This window comes from Rhinoderma darwinii, chromosome 4 (assembly GCF_050947455.1).
Source record: "Rhinoderma darwinii isolate aRhiDar2 chromosome 4, aRhiDar2.hap1, whole genome shotgun sequence".
NCBI classification, from domain to species: Eukaryota; Metazoa; Chordata; class Amphibia; order Anura; family Rhinodermatidae; genus Rhinoderma; species Rhinoderma darwinii.
In genome coordinates this window covers 197,632,082-197,651,166 of record NC_134690.1, presented here as the reverse complement: position 1 = coordinate 197,651,166, position 19,085 = coordinate 197,632,082, and the positions used below count along the sequence as shown (strand labels likewise).

Below are 19,085 nucleotides of genomic sequence, written 5' to 3'. Positions count from 1 at the left end.
TCCTAGGCGTTGGGGTTTTTTTTACTTCTGGGGACACAGACGCACGATATGGCTAGCAAGGCCACAATATAAACTGAGTCCAGAGGTGCGCCTGCGCTGTTTCTCTTGAACGGACAGTTTAAGCCTATCCACCTGCATCGGAAACTTGGGTGGAGCAGTAGAAGAAGGCAAGAGCGGTTGCTGGAATTTGGGCGCCAGTCTAGGAAGCCGTCTCTCCTGTCGAACTTCTTGAGATCTCTCTCTGAGCCTTATGTCCAATCGAGTAGCAAGTAGAATCAGGTCGTCCAAGGCAGGTGGTAGATCTCGAGCAGCAAGTTCATCCTTGATCACGGGCGATATGCCATGCCAGAAGGATGCTACAAAGGCCTTATTGTTCCAGGATAGTTCTCCTGCCAGGGTCTGTAACTGGATGGTGTATTCGCCCACGGAGGCGTCCTCCTGGCAAAGGTTAAAGATAGCAGTGGCTGCTGACGAGACTCGTCCAGGCTCCTCGAATACAGTACGGAATAACCGCTCGAACCCCTGGAAGTCTCGGGTCTCGGGTCCCTGTCGTTCCCATGGGTTCGCCCACGCCAGGGCCTTGCCGGCAAGTAGAGACATAATGAAGGCGATCCTGGCTCAATCCGAAGGAAATGCTTGGGCGTGCAGAGTGAAGTAGATAGGGCACTGGTTCAGAAAACCCCTGCATATACTTGCGTCACCATGGAACCGAGGAGGCAATGGCAGCGAGGACCGCGGATCCGAACCGGAGCTGCAAGATGGTGTAGCAGGAGGGTCGATCGGAGGAGCTTGAATAGGAGCAGAGAAGGAAGTAGCTAGCGCCCCTAGCTGCTGTGCCATCGAGTCTACTGCCACAAGAAGCTGATCCTGTCGTGCTCGCAGATCCTGCAGGTCCGCCTGCATGACTTGGGAGGGTGACATGCCCTTGAATTGACCAGCGGGGTCCATGGCCTGAGCGTACTGTCACGGCGCGGGGTGTGGACCCACTGGGCCATACCGCATAGCGGGATAGCAGCTAGCCAAACAGGTAGAGTACAAAGTCTATAGTCCAGAAAGGGTACCTGAGGCCATGCAGACAGTAGCGGTGACTCAGGCTGAAGATAAGGCTCCGGCAGTAGGCGGACACCCGGCGGGGTGTGACAAAGTAGATGCAGCGGAAGACACAACTTGACTTCGACTCTAGACGGCACAGAGGCACGGTAGCACAGTAGTACAGTAGCACAGGATACAGGGTACAGGCAGCAGGAACGGGTAACACTGGGAACTGGAAAACACTAGGAGACCATTTGCAAGACAAACTTTAGGTACACAACAACGCTCAGGCACTGATGAATAGGGCAGAGCCCTTTTTATAGTCCAGCAGCACTCTGGACTTGATTTCAGATTTCCTGCAATTGTGCGCGCTCTGGCCCTTTAAGGTCGTGCACGCGCGAGCGCGCGCGCCCTGCGGAAAACAGTCTCAGATCCAGGAAGTGAGTGCCGGCCTCTCACAGGAGGAAGATGCTTCAGGGAACTCACGTCAGAACGACGCGCCGCGGCCATAGACGTTACATGTTGTAAGAGGTAAAGCAGTAATACAGCCTACAAGCAGTGGCGTAGCTATAGGGGTCACAGCGGTCGCAATTGAGACCGGGCCCCGAAGCCAGGGGGCCCACGGCCCCCCGCGCCACATCAATAAAAAGTTACTATAGTAACTCGGGCCGCGGGCCCTTGTTACTATAGTAACAGACTGTACTTACCTTCCTGGTTCCGGATCACAGCGGAGGTCCTGACGTCAAGCGCTGTGCGCAGCGCATGACGTCACAGCGCTATGCGCCGCGCACAACATCGAGAGGACAGAACTTCCACTTCGGCTGAAGAGGAAGGTAAGATTAGTATCCCTGACTGCTAAAGCTGATTGGCGGGGTCCGACTCCCGGGACCCGCCAATCAGCTGTTTTGAAGGGGCCGCAGCACTCGTACGAGAGCTGCCTCCCCTTCATTCCGGTCACTTAATTCCGGTCACACTGTGAATCGGTGTCGGCGATTCAGAGTGTGAGCGAGTAGTGAAATGAAGGGGAAGCAGCTCTCGTACGAGTGCTGCAGCCCCTTCAAAACAGCTGATTGGCGGGTCCCAGGAGACGGCCCCCGACACATCAGCTATTGATGGCCTATCCTGAGGATAGGCCATCAATGTTTAGGGACTGGACAACCTCTTTAAGCCTACGATGTAGCAGGCTTAGAGGGCCCATGAGACAGGATCACAGATTGTGTGATCCTGTCTGCTGGGCCCTGTATCTAAGCAAATCACATGGTAGGCTTAGATACATGGCCCATGTGTGATCCTGTCTGATGGGCCCTGTATTTAAGCCTACCACACTGTAGGTTTAGATACAGGGCCCCAGCACACAGTAATCTTATACTGTATAAGATTACTGTCTGCTGGACTCTGTATCTAAGCCTACCTTGTGGTAGGCTTAGATACAGGGTCCCACAGACAGTATCACACGTGGGCCCTGTATCTAAGCCTAACACATGTGTTACTAATCATTTTTTTTGTGTGTTTTCTTACAGTTTCGGTCGTTGGACTACGTCGGATTCCAGGACTACTTCGATGACGGCTTTTTTTTTATTATCAATAAAATGGTTAATGAGGGTTGTGTGGTTTTTTTTTTATTTCAATAAAATATTTTTTCTATGTCTTTGTGTTTTTTTTTAAACTATATTACTACCGCCTTAGTAATCGCCGCTGGCTAATTGACAGCATCCATTGCTAAGGCGGGGCTTAGCGTTAGCCGGTGCAGAGGCTAACACTAACCCCCTTTATTACCCCGGTACCCACCGCCACCAGGGGTGCTGGAAATAGCCGTGTACCATCCAGTACTTGACCATCTGTAGTGATGGTCGGCCACTGGTGCGGCCGCAGGCTGGTATTATCAGGAGGGAAAAGGCCAAAAACAGTGGCCCTTCCCACCCTGGTGATGCTAGGCTGCTGCTGCTTTATTTTATCTGTCTGGTTATGGAAAATGGGGGGGACCCCACGTCATTTAAAAAAAATAAAATAGAAATAATTGGAAAGAACGATGTGGTGTCCCCCCCCAATTTTCATAACCAGCCAGATACAACACAGCAGCAGCAGGCAGCATTACCAGGGTGGTAAGTGCCACTGTTTTTGGCCTTCCCCAGCCTAATACTACCAGCCTGCGGCCACCCCGGTGCCTGACCGTCAGTACAGATGGTCGGGTACTGGTTCATACCCGGCTCTTCCCAGTACCCCTGGTGGCGGTGGGTACCGGGGTAATAATGGGGGTTAGTGTTGGCCTTTGCACCGGCTAAAATTAAGCCCCACCTTAGTAATGGAGGTTGTCAATCAGCCAGCGGCCATTACTAAGGCGGTGATAATAAAGTTTAAAAAGATACAAGCACATAGAAAAAATATTTTATTGAAATAAAAAAACACAACCCCCATTAACCATTTTATTGAGAATAAAACGCTGTCATTGAAGTCGTCCTCGTATCCGAAGTCCAACAACCGAACCTGTAAAAAAACACAAACACACAAGAATAATCAGTAACACATAAAGAAGAAAAATTATTATTCTTACCTTTCCAGGGTCCAGCGCTGGAGCCGCAATGTCAGCGAGCTGAGTCCTGTATCTAATCCGATCATGTGTGATACTGTCTGCTGGGCCCTATATCTAATCCAATCATGTGTGATACTGTCTGCTGAGCCACTGTATCTAATCCTATCATGTGTGATACTGTCTGCTGAGCCACTCTATCTAATCCTATCATGTGTGATACTGTCTTCTGAGCCACTGTATCTAATCCTATCATGTGTGATACTGTCTGCTTAGCCACTGTATCTAATCCTATCATGTGTGATACTGTCTGCTGAGCCACTGTATCTAATCCTATCATGTGTGATACTGTCTGCTGAGCCACTGTATCTAATCCTATCATGTGGGATACTATCTGCTGGGCCCTATATCTAATCCTATCATGTGTGATACTGTCTGCTGAGCCAATGTATCTAATCCTATCTATAGTTGATAGGGTCGTTGTGCTATAAATATGCTATGCTGTCTCATATACACACATAATTTTTTTTGATGACCAGATAGTACCCTTAGCCGGAATTGCAGGGGAACAAACAGCTTGTTCTCAGGAAGGTTCCCGGGAGCTGAACCTTGATCAGCAGCAATTTCAGAGACTAAATCAGAATCGATCGAGGAAATGATTATACCTGGAGGCAAAATACAAGCAGGATCTTCCTCCGAAGGAGGGCTGGCCATGAAGCTACGCGACAGTGCATCAGCCTTAATATTTTTAGACCCAGCCCTATAGGTAACCAAAAAATTGAATCTGGTAAAAAATAACGCCCATCGAGCTTGTCTCGGGTTTAGCCTCCGGGCAGATTCTAGGAAAACCAGATTCTTGTGGTCGGTAAGGACCGTTACCTGGTGCCTAGCCCCCTCCAGGAAGTGGCGCCACTCTTCAAATGCCCATTTAATGGCTAAGAGTTTGCGGTTGCCAATATCATAGTTACTCTCAGTTGGCGAAGACTTCCTGGAGAAGTAGGCACAGGGGCGGAGATGGGTGAGGGACCTGGTACAAGACAGCCCCCACTCCCACCTCAGATGCGTCAACTTCCACGATAAATGGCTCCATTTGGTTGGGCTGAACCAGCACCGGGGCCGAGATAAAGCACTTCTTAAGGACCTCAAAAGCCTGGACAGCCTCAGGAGGCCAGTGGAGGAGATCAGCTCCTTTGCGAGTGAGGTCCGTAAGAGGCTTAGCGATGACCGAGAAGTTAGCAATAAATCTCCTGTAATAATTAGCGAACCCCAAAAAACACTGTAACACCTTCAGGGAGGCAGGTTGGACCCATTCCGCCACAGCCTGAACCTTGGCGGGGTCCATGCGGAATTCATGAGGAGTGAGGATTTGACCCAAAAATGGTATTTCCTGTACCCCAAACACACATTTTTCGGTTTTGGCAAACAGTTTGTTTTCCCGAAGGACCTGGAGCACCTTCCTGACATGCTCAATGTGGGAGGACCAGTCCTTGGAAAACACCAGTATGTCATCAAGGTACACTACAAGAAATATCCCCAGGTAATTTCTCAAAATCTCATTTATGAAATTCTGGAAGACCGCAGGGGCATTACACAACCCAAAGGGCATGACGAGGTATTCGAAATGGCCTTCGGGCGTGTTAAACGCAGTCTTCCACTCATCCCCCTCTTTGATGCGGATAAGGTTATACGCCCCCCGTAGATCCAACTTAGAGAACCATTGGGCCCCCTGAACCTGATTGAAGAGATCAGGAATCAAAGCAAGGGGATACTGGTTCCTTACCGTGACCTTATTCAGGCTACGGTAGTCAATGCATGGCCTAAGACCACCATCCTTCTTCCCTACGAAGAAGAAGCCAGCACCTACCGGAGAAGTAGAGGGACGAATGTAACCCTTGGCCAGGCATTCCTGGATATACTCTCTCATGGCTTCACGTTCGGGACAAGAAAGATTAAATATCCTACCCTTAGGAAGCTTAGCTCCTGGTACCAATTCGATAGCGCAATCGTATTCTCTATGAGGAGGTAACACTTCGGAGGCCTCCTTAGAGAAAACATCAGCGAAGTCATGAACAAACTCGGGTAGCGTGTTCGCCTCCTCAGGGGGAGAAATAGAATTAACAGAAAAACATGACGTAAAACATTCATTACCCCATTTGGTTAGCTCCCCAGTATTCCAGTCAAACGTGGGATTATGCAACTGCAACCAGGGAAGGCCTAGAACCAAATCGTACGATAATCCCTGCATCAACAGTACAGAGCACTGCTCCAAATGCATGGAGCCAACAAGGAGTTCAAACACAGGGGTATGCTGTGTAAAATAACCATTAGCAAGAGGAGTGGAGTCGATACCCACTACCGGGACAGGTTTAGGCAAATCAATCAGAGGCATAGCAAGAGACATAGCAAATTCCACAGACATGATATTAGTAGAGGACCCTGAATCCACGAAGGCACTGCCGATAGCAGACCTACCACCAAAAGAGACCTGAAAGGGAAGCATGATCTTAGTACGTTTCCTATTTACGGGAAATACCTGTGCGCCCAAGTGACCTCCCCGATGATCACTTAGGCGCGGAAGTTCTCTGGCTGCATTCTTACGCTTAGGACAGTTGTTCACTTGATGCTTGTCATCCCCACAGTAGAAGCAGAGACCATTCTTCCTGCGGAATTCTCTACGTTGTTGGGGGGACACGGAGGCCCCGAGTTGCATAGGTATCTCTGAGTCTTTTGGGGAGGAACGAAGCAACGGAACTTCGGGAGGCATCATGGGGGAGTCGGAGGAGAAAACACATAAACGTTCACGTTGTCGTTCCCTGAGACGTCGGTCAAGTCGTACCGCTAAAGCCATAACCTGGTCTAGGGAGTCAGAAGAGGGATAGCTAACTAGCAGGTCTTTCAGGGCATTCGACAGACCCAACCTAAACTGGCACCTTAAGGCAGGGTCATTCCACCGAGAAGCTACGCACCACTTCCTAAAGTCAGAACAATACTCCTCAACAGGTCTCTTACCCTGACGTAAGGTCACCAGCTGACTCTCGGCAAAGGCAGTCCTGTCAGTCTCGTCATAAATAAGTCCGAGAGCAGAAAAGAAACAATCAACGGAGGAAAGTTCAGGGGCATCAGGAGCCAAGGAGAAGGCCCACTCTTGGTGCCCTTCCTGGAGCCGGGACATAATTATACCCACCCGCTGGCTCTCAGAACCTGAGGAATGAGGCTTTAAACGAAAGTAAAGCCTACAACTCTCCCGAAAGGAGAGAAAAGCCCTCCAGTCCCCTGAGAACCGGTCGGGCAACTTGAGGTGGGGTTCAAGAGGTGAGGTGAGGGGAACTACCAAGGTAGCATCAGGCTGGTTGACCCTCTGAGCCAGGGCCTGGACCTGTAGGGAGAGACCCTGCATTTGCTGAGCCAGGGTCTCACGGGGGTCCATAGTGGTGTCAGGGACCAGGGTAGACTAGGTATGGGCTTGTGATTATGTAATGACGGGGGGTAGGGAAACGGACAAGTGAGCCCTAGTCTACCCGCCACTCTGTCCCTGCCTACTTGCAACGACCCGCCCTAGGCGACGGGGTACAACTGGGCGGCGGTCCCTGCGCTCAGTAAGTGCACGACAAACACGACAAACATACAAGGGAATACAAGCAAGGGAAAGGGGCAGTTGCCCACGGCAACACCGTGAGCAACCAGAGTGGTGAACGAGCCGAGTCAAGCCAGGAGTGTGCGAGGTACCAAACGAAGAGCAGAAGAGTAGTCAGTAAGCCAGGGTCTGTATGGAGCAGGATCAAAATAGAAGGAGCTGTAGCTGGGCCAGGAAACCACACGAAAAGAATCACAAGCACCGAGGGACAGGAAGGGCAGGCTTAAATAGACCGAGGGCGGGAGCTAGCTGAGTCTGGCCAGGTTGCGATAGGCTCTCCCACTCCTAAGCCTGCCAGCCTAAGTGGTGGAAGCTGGAGTCAGTCTCAGGGATGTAGATTCAGGTGCTGACTGATTAATTATGGAAGTTAACCCCGAAGCTGTGCCTGGCAGATCCTTTACAACAGCCTAGAAGATGGTATATGTTATAAGAGGTAGAGAGGTTATGCAGCCTAGAAGATGATATATGCTATAAGGTGTAAAAAGGTAACACAGTCTAGCTGATGGTATATGTTGTAAGAGGTAAAACTAAGTGCATTTATACTGTATGTTTCCTTCAAGTTACTTGTGGGACCAAACTAAAGTCAACCAAACACTTGAGATAGCGGTCAGCAACAGCTATTTCTCACAACTCCACCATAAACATTCATGCTTGGCCTAACTGAGTGTGAATAATATTTTAATTGGGCCATCTGGCAGTGAATTATCCTTCGCGGGAACAAAAGATTGAGCATGTTGAAATCCAACATACCTGATCCCTCTGCCAACAATCTTATTTGTTTAGGGGCTTCCCTACTGTACCCCAACGACCAATGAGATTGTTGGCCAATCGCGCCTAATTCACCGCTGTTTTTTTATCACAAGCCAGCTTAGGTTTTCATTTTATCTGCTGCAGAAAAGAAAATTATATATTTATATGGGGCAGCTCTAATCCATAGGTCAAGTACATGAAAAACCCAATAGCACAGTTATGGATATGGGTCTAATAGTCTGGATGCGGAAATCCCACCATTTACTAAATCTCTGATTCTATCGTCTGACATTTCTCTATGATATATTCAGAAAATAGAAAAATGTGCACAAAGTTGCAAAAACACTTCAAATATTAGAAATAGCTGTTTATCTATTACAGGTTATATGGGTAGAGGGGGTTTATGTAAAAAGATCTTCAACAGTGAATTATGAAAACATCCTGGATGTTTCGAATATACTTTTTTCAATTACTCATCATCTACAGCTCTGCTTGCTCTTAGTGAATAGAATAACTCTTATTGACATCCATAGTCTTGAAATCCATCCTGACCTACAGTCTTGGCCAAAAGTTTTGAGACTGACACAAATTTTGGTTTTCACAAAGTTTGCTGCTTCAGCTTTTATAGTGGCAATTTGCATTAACTCTAGATTGTTATGAAGAGTGATCATAGGAAATGCAATTATTTGCAAAGTCATTCATTGCCATGAAAATTAACTTAATCACAAAAACCCCATTTCCACTGCATTTCAGCCCTGCCACAAAATGACCTCTAACATAATTTCAGTGATCTTCTGGTTAGCTCAGGAGAAAGTGTTAATGAGGACAAGGCAGCTGATATCACTCTGTCATTCTGATTGAATTATAAGAGCAGACGGTTTGCTTTAACTCCTTAATGACCAGGCCATTTTGCACGTTAATGACCAAGGATTATTTTTTGTTTTCTCACGGTCGCATTCCAAGAGTCGTAACTTTTTTTTTATTCCGTTGACATAGCCGTATAAGGGCTCCTGCGCGAACTAGCAGCTGCAGAGGACGGGTATATCCGTCCTTCGTCTTTTAAGGGGTTAAAAGGGGTATGGTGCTTGAAATCATTGTCTTCTTCTGTTGACCATCTTTACCTCCAAGGAAACACATGCAGTCATCATTGGTTTGCATCAAAATGGATTTACAGGCAAGGACATTGCTGCTTGTAAGATTGCATCTAAATCAACCATTTATCGGATCATCAAGAACTTCAAGGAGAAAGGTTCAATTGCTGTGAAGAATGCTTCAGGGCACCCAAGAAAGTCCAGCAAATGCTAGAACCATCTCATAAAGAAGATTCAGCTACAGGATCGATTCAACACTAGTACAGAGCTTGTTTAGGAATAGCAGCAGGCAGGTGTCAGTGCATCTGAACGCAACGTGTGGCAAAGGCTTTTGGAGACTGGCCTGGTGTCAAGAAGGGCAGCAAAGAAGCCACTTCTCTCCAAGTAAAACATCAAGGACAGACTGACATTCTGCAGGAAGTATAGGGTTTGGACTGCAGAGGACTGGGGTAATTTTCTCTGATGTTTCGGACATCTGAATGATTGATTGTCCGGAGAAGAAAAGGTGAGCGCTACCATGAGACCTGTGTCAGGCCAACAGTAAAGCATCCTGAGACCTTTCATATGTGGGGTTGCTTTTCATCCAAGGGAGTGGGCTCACTCACAATTTTGCTTAAGAACACTTCCATAAACAAAGCATGGTATCTAAACATCCTCCGTCCTCCAAGAGCAACTTATCCCAATGATCCAGGAGCAATTTAGCGATGAACAATGCTTTTTCCAGCATGATGGAGCACCATGTCACAAGGCAAAAGTGTCTCGGTGAACAAAACATTGAAATTTTGGGTCTATGGTCAGGAAATCTCAATCCCATTGAGAACCTGTGGTCAATCCTCAAAAAGCAGGTGGACAAATAAAAAGACAGAAATTGTGATCAACTCCAAGCACTGATTAGCCAAGAATGGGTTGCCATCAGTCAGGGTTTGGTCCAGCATGCCAGGGCGAATTGCAGAAATCTTGAAAAAAAGAAGGGTCAACACTGTAAATATTGAGTTTTTGCATAAACTTGATGTATTTGTCAGTAAAAGTTGAAAAACAGATGAAAAGCTTATAACTATACTTCAGTATACCATAAACACATCTGACTAAAAGATCTAAAAACACTGAAGCAGCAAACTTTGTGAAAACCAAAATTTGTGTCAGTCTCAAAACCTTTGGCCAGAACTGTAGACCCGCTAAAACAGGTGCATAGCTCATCTGTCATTTCCCCTACTCCTTATGTTTTTAGCCTGTTGTATGTGTACCCAAGGGTTACATGCCATGTCTCTAGGTGGTACTCCCACGGTGCCCATGCTGTGTTTTTTAATAGGCAGTACAGCGTATGATCATAGTACTTTAATGTTATATGTTTGAGTAGGGAGCACTTGCAATAGGGATAAGTTTCTCAACATTCCTAAGCCATCTAAAAAAAAAAACACATGGCCATATTAGGGGCCTCTTTTTAACATCCTTAGTCCTAAGTCCAGAAGAAATCTTATGGATGGAGGTTGGAAGATCATATTAGAGTGATCCACAAAACCACCATTAGTCCTTTTTCACAAGATGGCATCTTTAAAAGCTATGTACACCTTCAAAAGTGATTTTTATTTTTTTATTTAAAAAAATCACTTTCAAAGGTTTACATAGCCTTTAAAGATGAACTGTTTTCTGTTCAAACTGTGAAGATAACCAAACTGATGCAAACTGAACATTTGTGTAAAGAAATTTAATATTTACTAGTATAGAAATGTGGATTTATTGAGTTTGCTTTTTGTTTTTTGAAAATGTTTGTATTATAAAATTAATTTGACAATGGAGTGAGAAGACATGTATGTATCAGAGATATCTAAGAGATAATGCTTATGATGACCAAATAAAGTAATGACAACAGTGCAGCATATTTTATGTTTAGCTACACGGACTAAACATAAGAAAACAAAACAAAGTACAAATTAAGTTCGATTTTAATTTAACATGAAATATAATCACTGAGCCGCTATAGCAGAGAAACACAAATATGCCAAAATACATGAACACCTCCAGCAGCTTTAAGATATTAAAGTGGTTTCTTCATTATTTCTATCAGATTTGTTTGATGATCTTTTTTTTAGAAACAAGTTTGAAAATCCCAATTCAATTTATTATTGTAATAGAGCTTGTCTCTGTACCTTGTTTCTTCTGGCAAATTGGGCGCTTAATAGCATTTTTTTATTATGCTTGCTCATAACATTACTATAATTCCAAATATTCTTTTAAAATCATATTAAATAATCATACATAAATATTACTGCTTGACTATGCATGCAGAATTTCCTTTCTATAAGCAAATTTAAGTAGAGCCAAAACAACTTTGAAGATATCCTGAAAGTGTTGTAAATTGTATAATTATTAAATACATTTATTTATAATTTCCATGACCACATATTTTAACATTTTTATATATCATTCCTAAAAAGGGTTTTTCTTATCCTTAGGATAGGCCAGGAATGTGTGATCAGATTTAATCCCTAGGATACCCGCTGTTCAGCAGAACAAAGGGTCTGAGCTGCCGTTGGAACGGATGGGGTAGAGCTGTAGTAGCAGGCGCAGGCGTTCATATGCATGAGTCCATGCGCCTGCATAAACATTAAAAGGGCTGCAGTACTCACTGGAGTGCCACATCCCCTTTGTTCTGCTGATCTGTGGGGATAATGGAGGTCGGACTCTCACCAATCACACATTGATGACAAGTTGCATGACCAATAAATCAACCTTTTATTGTCCCTGACACCGCAACCACAAGTGCTACAGAGGTGGCCCCTACAGTGCTCCGGGCTCTCTTCACTGAATGCTGCCAATTCCTCCCCTCTGCTCTGAGTGACGGCTTTAACGTCCATAAGGAGACCGCTGAAGCTGTCATTTAGAGCAGAGGGGGCATTTGCAATAATGGTGCCAGGTACATTAAAATGGAGATTTCTCATTTATGCAACCTGCATGACCATCACCACAGGTCGAGTACCACTGCTCTCCCCATTCTGTATATAGCGCTGTCAGCAGTTTCTAGGTCTCTGCTGATAGATTCCCTTTAACTATACCATTTGATAATCTGTATAAATGTGTAACCAGCATGGTGCAGAGATTTTTTTTTACAATGTATAATGTTTACATAGTGTAAAGCACATACAAAGTCTTTCACATTCCTGTAATATAATAATTCAACATGTAAAGAAAAACTATAGTTGTCTATGAAAGAATGTCACATAACCGAGTCATATATTATGAGAGAAATTCATTCCTTTGTATTAATTCAGTTTCATGTGTCTTTCCAGCTGACCAGGCTGACCTATGCAAGTTCATGGCATGTGATGAGTTTTCAGAATGCTCAGTAAATTCCTATTCAAAAGAAGCATCCTGTGTATGTAAGCCTGGCTTCATAAGTAACGGAGGACTACCATGCCAAAGCATTTGTGAGCTGGATCCCATTTATTGCTCGGAGGGTGAAGAATGTAAAATTGAAGACGGAAAAGGGGCTGTTTGCAGGTAAAACCACTTTGATGGGTTCAGGAATATTCCATAGTATTGCAGTATACTGTAATGTGTGTATACAGATGTGTGTGCTTGCATTATTTATTTCTAGTTAATTCACTTTGTGTTACTTATATGGCGCCAACATATTCTGCAGCGCTCTCCAGAGATCACCATTCACATCTGTCCCTGTCTAACAATTTCCCTATATCAGACAAACAAAGACACTAGAGCTAATTTCATAGATAGCCAAATAACCTATCAGTATGTTTTTGGAGTGTGGGACGAAATAAGCGAACCAAAGTAAACCTACGCAAACACAGGGAGTAAATACGAACACCATGCAGATGTTGTATTAGGTCAGATTCAAACCAAGAACCCCACGGAGGAATTGATTCATCCATTGTATCTTATTGACTAGCAAATCGACAAGACAGCGAAAAAGGTGAATTGATTCTCTCGTCCCTAAATCCTGGCCTGATCTGAGCACAAGGCTCCACTTTATCATTCAGATGTTGTATGGAATCAGCCCCCTCCCTCACAGTTGGTAGCTCTCAGAGAAGAAAAGAATGTCAAAAGATTTTAACCTCACTACGCAAAAATAATAATGGTGTCCTGTAATACTGAAGAAAATCCGCTGTTTTGCAAATGATACAGTGCCGTGAAAAAGTTTTTGCCAATTCTTCTATTTTTTAATATTTAGCATATTTTTCAAAATTTTTGCATATTTCTTACACTTGAATGTTTAAAATCATCAAACTGTTTTTAAAATTAGATAAAGATAACCCAAGTAAACACAAAATGCTGTTTTTAAATGATTATTTCATTTATTGGAGAAAAAATACTGTTTAGCCCTTCCATGGCCCTATGTGGAAAAGTAATTGTCCCTTTAGCTACTAAATCAACCAGTTAACCAAATTCAATTGACAATTCGGTTCAATTCCACCAGCCGCAACCAGGCATGATTACTGCCAGACGTGTTGAATCTAAATAGAACCTGTCTGGCAATGTGAAGCAGGCTAAAATGTCTCAAAAAGAAGCACATGATGCCAAGCTCTAAAGAGATTCAAATATAGATGCGAAGCAAAGTCATTGAAATCTAGAAGTCTGGAAAGGTTTACAATGCCATTGTTAAGACTCGGGACTCCAGCAAATCACAGTGAGAGCGATTATCCACAAATGGAAAAAACTGATGTACCTACTCAGGAGTGGCCGACCTACCAAAATTTCACTAAGTGTACATCGATGACTCATCTAGGAGATCACAAAATAACCCAGACAAGCATCTAAAGAACTGCAGGCCTCAATTGTCTCAGTTAAGGTCAATGTACACAATTCCTCGATAAGAAAGACACTGGGCAAAATTGGCATATGAGGAGTTGCAAACCACTGCTGGCCAAAAAGAACACAAAGGGTTTACTCACATTTACCCCAAAAAAAAAGATGTCCAAAATCTGCAGGCTGATGCGTCAAAGATGGAACTTTTTGGTAGACATGGGTCTCGTTACATCTGACAGAAAGGTAACACCGCATTCCACCATAAAAACATCATACCAAACGTCAAAAAGTAGTGAGATGGTTTTGGCGCTAGTTTGCTTTGCAGGACTTGGACGACTTGTCATAATTAATGGAACCATGAATTCTGCTTTCTATTAGAAAATCCTGAAGGAGAATGTCCGTCCGCCACTTCATGACCTAAAGCTCAAGAGCAGTTGGGTTTTAGGAAAGGGCAATGATCCGAAGCACACAAGCAAGTCCAACTCTGAATGGCTCAAAAGAAACAAAATTAAGGTTTTGGAGTGGCTGAGTCAAAGACCTGACTTGAATCCCATTGATATGCTGTGGAAGATCTTAAACGGGCAGTTCATACTTGAAGACCCTCCAATGTAGCCGAATTAAAACAATTTTGAAAAGAGTGGGACAAAATTCCTCCACAGCGATGTAAAAAACTCATCACAAGTTATCGCAAACGCTTGATTGCAGTTGGTACTAGCAAGGGTGGCGCAACCAGTTATTGGATTTAGGGGGCAATTACGTTTTCACATGGGTGATATAGGTTTTAAATAAATCTTTATCCTCAATAAATGGACTGATCATTTAAAAGTTGCATCTTGTGTTTACTCGAGTGAGGGGCAAACACTTTTTTAAAGCACTGTATATAAAAAAAAATCTTACAATTTAATCTACCGTAACTTTTTGTGTTTTTCTGAGAAGCCCACTTTAAGAAACGTTTTCATGTTAAACATATAAAATAGCATACCCACCAACATACAGATTCCCTTCCCCCTCTAACGGGACATTCACAACAGATACATGTGGTACACCCAGCAGGCCATGGCAAATTCTTCAGATGCCCCTTTTTGAGTGGCATGTAAGTTCCCATATTAGAGAGCAAGTCTCAGAGCTACCCATAGTAGTATGCTAACCAACAGAAGCCCCCGAAGAGCCAAACCAAAATCTCCTCATAAAATGTTTCCACATAACTGAGAATTGGCTAAAATGGATTTTTGAAAATGGTCATTGGTACGAAGTACTATGATTGACAGCCACACTCCCACAGTAGCGATGGGTTTGGAGGTTTCTGTACTCATCAACATTCTTTTCATGTAAACAAAGGGAGGGCACTTTCTTTTTTTAGTCCTTCACAAGCCCTTGCATTGTGTCTTAAAGGGCTGACATTATTATAGAGACAGTCTGGAGCCTAACAAAGGGGACGGAACGACTGTCAGAATGCAGAGAAACCAAAACCATAGTTAATACCGTAAAGAGGTTGTCCAGTTTTAGAAAAAAGGCTCTGCTTTTTCCCCCCAAAAGACATGGGCCAAATGGTACTGCAGCTCATCCCAATTCAAGTATAAAGAGCTGAGCTGCAATACCAGACAGTGTTCATGGACATGATGGGCACTGTTTATGGAAATAAGAATAGACCCTTTTTTTCATCATGGACAAACCCAAAAAGGTCAAAATTGCCTGAATCCTTTAGGGATTAAATTATAGACAATACATTTTGGATAATACTAGAAACTTTATTTCTAATATAATCAAACCCCCCAAATCAGTGGCCCTTGCCTGTATGTTAATACCAAATCAAGAACTCATTAAAAACCCATTACAATAGCATGAACCCATCATTGAATTCAGCATTGCGTACACTGCATTATTTTTTAAGTACTTTTAGTTTTCTTGACGATCTGTATCCTCTAATTATCATGCAGTCAGACTTGGCATGTAACCCTTGTTTGGCTCCATCTTTACATCATCATAATCATTGCAGAGTTATGTTGAGCATGCAGTGAGCTCTTGGCAAGCGTTGTAAGTTGCATCTGGGGTGAGTTAATGATTGTTCTTTTAGATTTTGACCCCAACTGATTGCTTCATTTGTTCCTACTAAAATAAAAATAGAATCAGTTATATGTAGTGGTTACTCACAACTAAATATTCATAGAAATCTGCAGAAAATGTTGCATCTAAGAACTCTGTGGGTATATCTGTTAAATGTTCTATACCTTTTAATTATTCACTGGCTTACAAAGTAATCCTACAAAACCAAATATTCTCTAGATTTCCCTACTATAAGTGGCCATTATATACAAAAATAGTCAGATTATATGAATTCATGGAATAAAATCAAAATTCAATTTCTGCAAAAACATTACATGCCTTTTGAGAATATTAAAGGGGTTCTCAGGGCATTTTTTTATTGATGGCCTATCTTTAGGATAGGTCATTAATATCAGATCGGTGGGGCTCCTAGCTGACTGAAGGGGCTGCGTCGTTCGGCCCTGCGGCAACTTCAGTGATTACCAGGCACAGCGCCGTACACATCCGTAGCCACTGTGCCTGGAATTGCAGCTCAGTACATTTCACTTGCATGGGACCGGAACTGCAATTCCAGGCATAGCCGCTACGGATGTGTACAGCGATGTGCCTGTAAATTGGGAAAGACTGCAGCGGTGAACGCTGCAGCCCCATCAATCAGCTGATTGGTGGGGGTGCTGGAAGTCGGACCCCCACCGATCTGATATTGATGTCCTATCCTAAAGATAGGTCATTAATAAAAAATGACCGGAGAATCCATTTAAGCTGAGCTCTTGCTAATCCACATTGCAACACTCTTTGTCACTAGCGGAGTATGCCAATAGTCAGTCAGTAAGCAGACTAAGGCTGTGATCACATCGCATGTCCGGTGAAAATTGCCTGACAAAATAGAGCAGCATCCTGCGCTATTTTTTCCAGTAAAACTACGGAAACCATGAACGAAACCGACAGAACTAATTAAAGTCAATGCGTTCCATCGGGTGCTGATGGTTTCCGTCATGCAACGGATCCAGCACTTCAGGTTTTTTGTTGTTCTTCTCCTAGGACGGAGCAGAACAACAGAAAGAAAGAACACAGATGTGAACGAAGCCTCAGTCAAAAGGCACTATAGAATTCACCTATTTATTTATCCATAAACTGAACCGTTGCCTGTGGGTGAATAAAAGATGATATTTACAAACATTCGGATGCTGCCGTTTCCTTTCTTTATGATTAAATGAGTGTGTTTGGGGCTGGATCAAACCTTTAAAATGAGTTGCCCCATCTATACAGCCCCTTTTTTAGATTGATGCCTCTTTGGTGATCAGCATATCACTGTGGGTCCAGTGTTCTCTTACCCCAGCTGTTATGTGCGGCCGTTTATTTTCCTTGCAGCAGCTGATATAGGGGCATTGTGGTATTACATGTAGCCTGTTCAAATAATTTGGCAACTATATAATACATCACTTTGAGTCTGTAAGAGTGGGAGCTGCTTTTTGCAGTGGCTCCCTGCATTGGTTCCTGAGCAGGGAACCCCTTTCTATGATGTCCATATGCCGTAGTAAGGAATATGAAAAGAGGTTGTCCACATTGTGTACTACATGGTGCTGAAACCCAATGTGTCATTATATTTCCAACCCACCACTTATAGGGTTGCTGTCTCTTATGTGGCTTAGAGATATACATATATTTTAGGAAATGTTTGTGAAAGGGACTAATGAGACATCTAAATTCACTAGCACATACTTTCATACACTTCTGTAATGAATACATAGTAATTGTCTTGTAAGGAGCTGGACTGTTTCAATCATTATTCCTTATATTATATAATGTAGCTCAAAATGAGTAGCTATAATTTATCTCCAAAGATGGTGTGAAACTAAAGCTAACCTGAATCATGGTCCATGAGAAACGTGCTAGCATTTTTCAGGACAATGGGGTTAAAGGGGTTTTCCAGATAGTGCAAATTGATGGCCTATCAATCAATATCTGATTGTTGGTGGTCGGACTCTCGACATCCCTGTCGATCAGCTGTTTTGAAGGGGCCGCTGCGCTCGCGTGAGTGCTGCTTCCCCTTCATTTTGTTCACTGTTCAATACCGTCAAATGCCGACACACTTGCAGCGGCGGTTCACAGTATTAGTCTTCAAGTGAATGGCCCCTTCAAAGCAGCTGATCAGAGTTAAACCCCTACCGATCAGATATTGATAGCCTATCCTTTAAAATATTTTAGAAGAACTGATCCGCCTGGATACAATACTCTGTGGACAGTAGAATTATCTCTGCTATTGCTTGATTTTCAGATTGAAATTAATTCTATTTGAGATCCCTGAGTTAGGACTTAAAATGGCTGAGGGATCGAGGAAATAACCCTCTCTCTGTCTCCCCTCCCCCCTTTTTTTCCCCACTTGGGGATGTTTTACTATGTTTACTATATATACACAACACAAAGGTCTTTACATTTGTTTCAATATGTGGCTACATCCTTGCTATGTTTATTCATTTGTTGCTATTTGTTCCATATTATTCCTTACTGCGGGGCTTTGTTGACTCACGTATTTCTTCAAAAACAGATGGAACTATGTAATGTCAACATCCGTATTATTTTTTACCTTGTTTCTGAATGAATAAATTGAATTTCAAATATTGTATTTAATAGTTGGGCTCTTTGGTGTGTCATACACTTATCGTATTTCCAGTGTGTATGGTGTTCCAAAATACATTTATGTTCTTTTTCCACCAAATATTCTTGTGACAAGTTCTTTGTAGTGCTCCTCAAAAGTAATCTATTTCATTTCGAGATTTATCATCTGTCTTACAGACTAAACCATATCTGCCCTTTTTCTGTCCATTGTTCTGACACTGGTCCTCTGCTTTTGATCTTGCTCCTGTATTACAATTTTGCTTATTGTAATTTTACTACTGTATATACAGTGGGCCATATTTATTAATAATGGATTAAAGATAGACTAAGCATATTGGCACCCGTTAGACTCCTTTACCTTTTTTTTTTACACCACCTATTGAGTGGTATACATTAGACCACCCAATAGGTGACCACAAAACTGGCACACGCAATCGATAAATTTGGCGCATTTCACAACTCGACAAATCCATGGCCATATTTTAAGTATGCAACCCAACGTGGCGAGCATGTCGCAAATCAAGGTTCTTTCTGGTGTACGTATTCATAATTTTGGCCAATATGTGCGGCAATAGAATATACTCACGAAACACCAGAACCAATTTGCAAAGACAATAATAAGTCTGCT

The 19,085-nt window shown here is 43.5% G+C and overlaps 1 protein-coding gene across 1 annotated transcript in view; it reads left to right on the top strand.

The window, feature by feature from the left end:
* IMPG1 (interphotoreceptor matrix proteoglycan 1) overlaps positions 1-19,085 on the top strand; it is a 286,271-nt gene that overhangs the window by 250,901 nt on the left and 16,285 nt on the right. The window contains exon 15 of the mRNA XM_075863690.1: positions 12,322-12,532. Coding sequence (XP_075719805.1) covers positions 12,322-12,532 — 211 coding nt within the window. The remainder of the gene's footprint in view (positions 1-12,321; positions 12,533-19,085) is intronic.